General features: G+C 40.4%; 1 protein-coding gene across 2 annotated transcripts; it reads left to right on the top strand.

The window, feature by feature from the left end:
* Nucleotides 1–378: 378 nt before the first annotated feature.
* On the top strand, nt 379–3,204 carry LOC143851315 (uncharacterized). 2 transcript variants are annotated; one of them, XR_013236285.1, is made up of 3 exons: nt 379–1,116; nt 1,521–1,661; nt 1,755–3,204. XR_013236285.1 is itself a non-coding variant. In XM_077360699.1 (2 exons), the coding sequence occupies exon 1, from the start codon at nt 471–473 to the stop codon at nt 1,101–1,103; it is 633 nt and encodes a 210-aa protein (XP_077216814.1). In that variant the 5' UTR covers nt 379–470; the 3' UTR covers nt 1,104–1,116; nt 1,521–3,204. The 2 variants fall into 2 exon arrangements, 1 of the variants encoding a protein (XP_077216814.1); XM_077360699.1 differs by having other exon boundaries at nt 1,521–3,204.
* The last annotated feature ends 522 nt before the right edge of the window (nt 3,205–3,726 follow it).

Here is a 3,726-nt window from a genome sequence, read left to right as displayed (position 1 = left end):
AACCTTTTGTTCGTGATTTGCCTAGGGTTTTAAGGCTACTTTCGTCACATAAAAACAGAGACGGAGTCGGCATGTTGAAATTATCGCGTTCATGTTGGTGCTCTTGTAATTTCCAAGAAAGCTAGGGTCTATTACAAAAACGTATTACGTGTCAGCATTTAGGGCTGCCGAAGAGCTGCTGGCTAAAAGGTGGAAACATATCTGTTTACAGCGCCCACAGCATTGGAGCCATTGGATCCGAATCAAACTTAACCATGGTTAACCACGACACCACACAACGGCCGGTCTGGTTAAGTTAAACTAATAAAATAAGAAAACAACCAATAAAATTACGCCAACGACTAGGTCAAAAACTTGTATAAATACTGCGCTTGAGCCAAGCTAAGTTTGCCAAAATAGAGAGCCAAAGGCCCTTTTCCTCAAATACCTTTCTTCTCCTCTTCTCTCTTGTCTTCTCTTCTGCAATTTCAATGGGGAGTTCTTCTAAAACCAGATCTAGCGGTCCAGTTTTGCCGATCGGCAACGGATTTCAAAGATCGGTCTCACCTTCTGGAAGATTCTGCTCGTCTTCTATGTCTTCCTCATCTGGATCGGCTTTTGCCTCATCCTCTGCAAGTTTCACTTCTCAATCGCCTTCTTTCTTCCACAGATCTGCATCTCCTACTCGTGTAAATCTCTACGGATCCATTACATCTTCTCCATCCGTACGATTCTCAATCGACCGTTCGATTTCTCCCAACCGATCCTTCTCTGTTTCATCTCGCGATCAAGTCTTCAAGAAGCATCCAAAGAATCCGTTACCTGATCCTTCTTCTCAGCGAAGAACGTGTATGTGCTCTCCAACAACGCATCCAGGCTCGTTTCGTTGTAGTCTTCACAAGAACAATGGACACCAGGCGGTGAGTTCACCTTCGAATCGGTTGAACGCGCGTAGATCTGCGATGACTAATTCTCTTGTTCGGATCGGTACCGTTGAAGGTGGTGAATGGGTTAAGAGAGCTCTTTCCGCGTTGATCCGGCCTTCTTCTCATCAACAGAGAAGAAGAGCCGGTTTTCAGCCGCGGCCGAGTCGTCTTTCTGTTATGTCTAAGGCCGAGGATTGAAATCCTTGAGCAGGTTCGTTTATATTCGATCTCCGATATCTAAAACTGCCTTTTTTGTAAATGGTTCCGAGGTTTTCCGGCACCGGTAGAGTCCGATTCTGGCCAGAGGTTTTTGATCTGAAGGAGCAAGACACAGACGGATACCAATCGGCAACGATAGAGCTTCTTTTTCTTTTGTACTTTGGACACCGAAACCCTAAGCTTCAATATGGAGCCCCCTCCTTTGTGTAAATATCTTTTGCAGCCTTTGATGGCTTTAGAAGGAGCACTGAAGAGACTCAAGAGATTCAATTTCATTCATTAAAATTTAATTAATCAATCAATTAATTTGTATTATCTAAAAATTTGTCAAGACCATTATAATCATCATATTCATTAACCAGAGAAATTAACACAGCAAAGTCGTCCTCTTTGCAGCGAGGTTCTTTCTGTTTGCCGTTACGTATCGTTTGCCGTTAACGTCTCCGACTGATTATCCGTTGCCGTCGTGACGGATTCCGTCGTATGTGCGTTTGTCGTATGGTACGCCTCCGTGTATCGTGGTTGTGTTTCTTGGAGGTAAAGTTTTTATTTATTTTTTATATTTTGTTTCCAATTTTATTTTTTATTTTTATTTTTTCATTAACGTGGTTCTGGTTGTTTCTTGTGCAGCAAGTTGCGGAAAGGCGTGGAGATTCCTTTCTGGACTTCTAAAAAAAACCTCAGACTTGATGAGAAGCTACTAAATATAAAAAAACTGAAATAAATACTAAAACGATTCATAATAAAAGGTTAAAAAATGGAATTAGTGTTCCTGATACATGCACATAGAAACAAGAGACCGAATAAAACCAGGATTGTGGTATGAGATGATCTAGACCGTTTATACGGTGGGACCTATGCCGAATAACTGCTTATTGGACTATTGGGATCATCTGCTGTCAGTGATGAGTGATACTTCCCAATTATGAGATGTCATCTATATAAACGGTTAACGATCAACGGACTCTTGGTCCTAAGCATGCCACGTGTACGGGGTGATGGTAGAAGAATTTTAGTTTGGACTATTGAGATCGTACCTCCCTTGACTTTTTCAAACGTAATATGCCCGGGTCCCACCATATCAATGGGTCAGAACAAGGGATTGGGCTCTGCATGCCACGTGTACGGCTTGATGTGCGTTGTGTGTACGTTGGTTTGTGTACCTAAATCTGTGGCAAATTTGTTAAGATCGAGGAGCTCTGTTTCCCGATAAGCAGTACTAAATCGAACGGGACAAAGTGAAAATAAGATAAAATAGTGAAAACCACTAGTTAAATGCGTTAAAAAAATGCCTCGAAATTTTCAAAAGCGACCGAAATTAAACCCGCCTTCATTAGCCTAAAACAGTTTTTTTTTTTTTTTAATGACACATCTAGGGACAAAGGCCGACATTTTTTTGCTGGGATTCTCGCTCTTATAAGTCTCACCTACGATTGAAAATAGAGAATTATCCACTTTGAAAAGAGAAAATTATCCACTGTGAACTCATCATGGCTCTTTTGTAGGATTGGAAAGACTAGGGCTGCACATGGTTCGGTCCGGTTCAATTTAAGGAGTTTTTTTTAACCGAACCAATCACATCGGTTTGTAGAAAATTCAAACTGTAACCAAACCGATCAGAGGTATAACCGAACCGATTTTGACCGATTCGGCTTGGTTCGGTTCAAGGTTTATCCGGTAGAAATCCAAATCAAATAGTTAAATATGTTTATCTATTAAAAAAAAGTTTATCTATCCAAATCAACCGTCAACAGTGTGCAACGAGACCGGCAAGCTCTCTCTTTCTCTCTCAAGAAACAAAAATGTAGAGACATCTCCCACTCTAACCCTAATCGAGGGCATTATAAAGGGGATTATATATTCGTCTCCCCCTTCTCTTGGACAGCACCTCTAAGTATTTATTCTTTTTACACTTTAAGCGGTAGTCTAAGGGGAAGAGCTGAATGTATTCTTTACTTTTGAATACAGGGAATTGATATAGGCACGCCTCCCTTGTTTAAATCACCCATCTTCTCTTTGCAAATGAAATAACTCACCTTAGATTTGAGAATGACACAAAATCAGTTTGCTTTTTCCTCTATTTCTCGGTTCGGATTGGTTAATTTTCGGTTTAAAACTCTAAAAACGTGAACCGTTCGGTTTGGTAAAATTAATTCCAAACCGAAAGGCCTGATTCGGTTTGGTTTATGGCCGGTTTTTTGTGCAGCCTTAATGCTATGTTTGGTTGCCGGGTTTATTTTGTACCTGGGAGTTATGTGGGAGAGTAAGTTAAATTTTGGTCCCATCCCATGTTTGGCTGCCTTTTAGCACTAGGTTTTTTTTAATCCCACTCTTGTAATGATTACTTGTGGGGTGAATTTTTTAATCCCACTTTTGTAATGATTGCCTTTTCATCCCATCCCAAGATAACCCCAGGAACAAAAATAAACTCAGGAACCAAAAATAAGCTTGAGAAGAATTTTTTTCTACCCAACAGTTTAAGCAACCAAACAAAGGTTTTTTTTTTTCCCATCATATCTCCCAGGGTATTTTTTTCTCCCACATAACCAAACATGGGATTTTTATTTTACCAGGATACTTCTAGGACTTTTTTTTTCCCACC

Source organism: Tasmannia lanceolata, unplaced genomic scaffold (genome assembly GCF_043159265.1).
Source record: "Tasmannia lanceolata isolate RefF3 unplaced genomic scaffold, GAP_Taslan_0.1 ptg000018l, whole genome shotgun sequence".
Lineage (NCBI taxonomy): Eukaryota > Viridiplantae > Streptophyta > Magnoliopsida > Canellales > Winteraceae > Tasmannia > Tasmannia lanceolata.
Note: the sequence above shows the minus strand (reverse complement) of the source record. Positions and strands in the feature narration are given on the sequence as shown.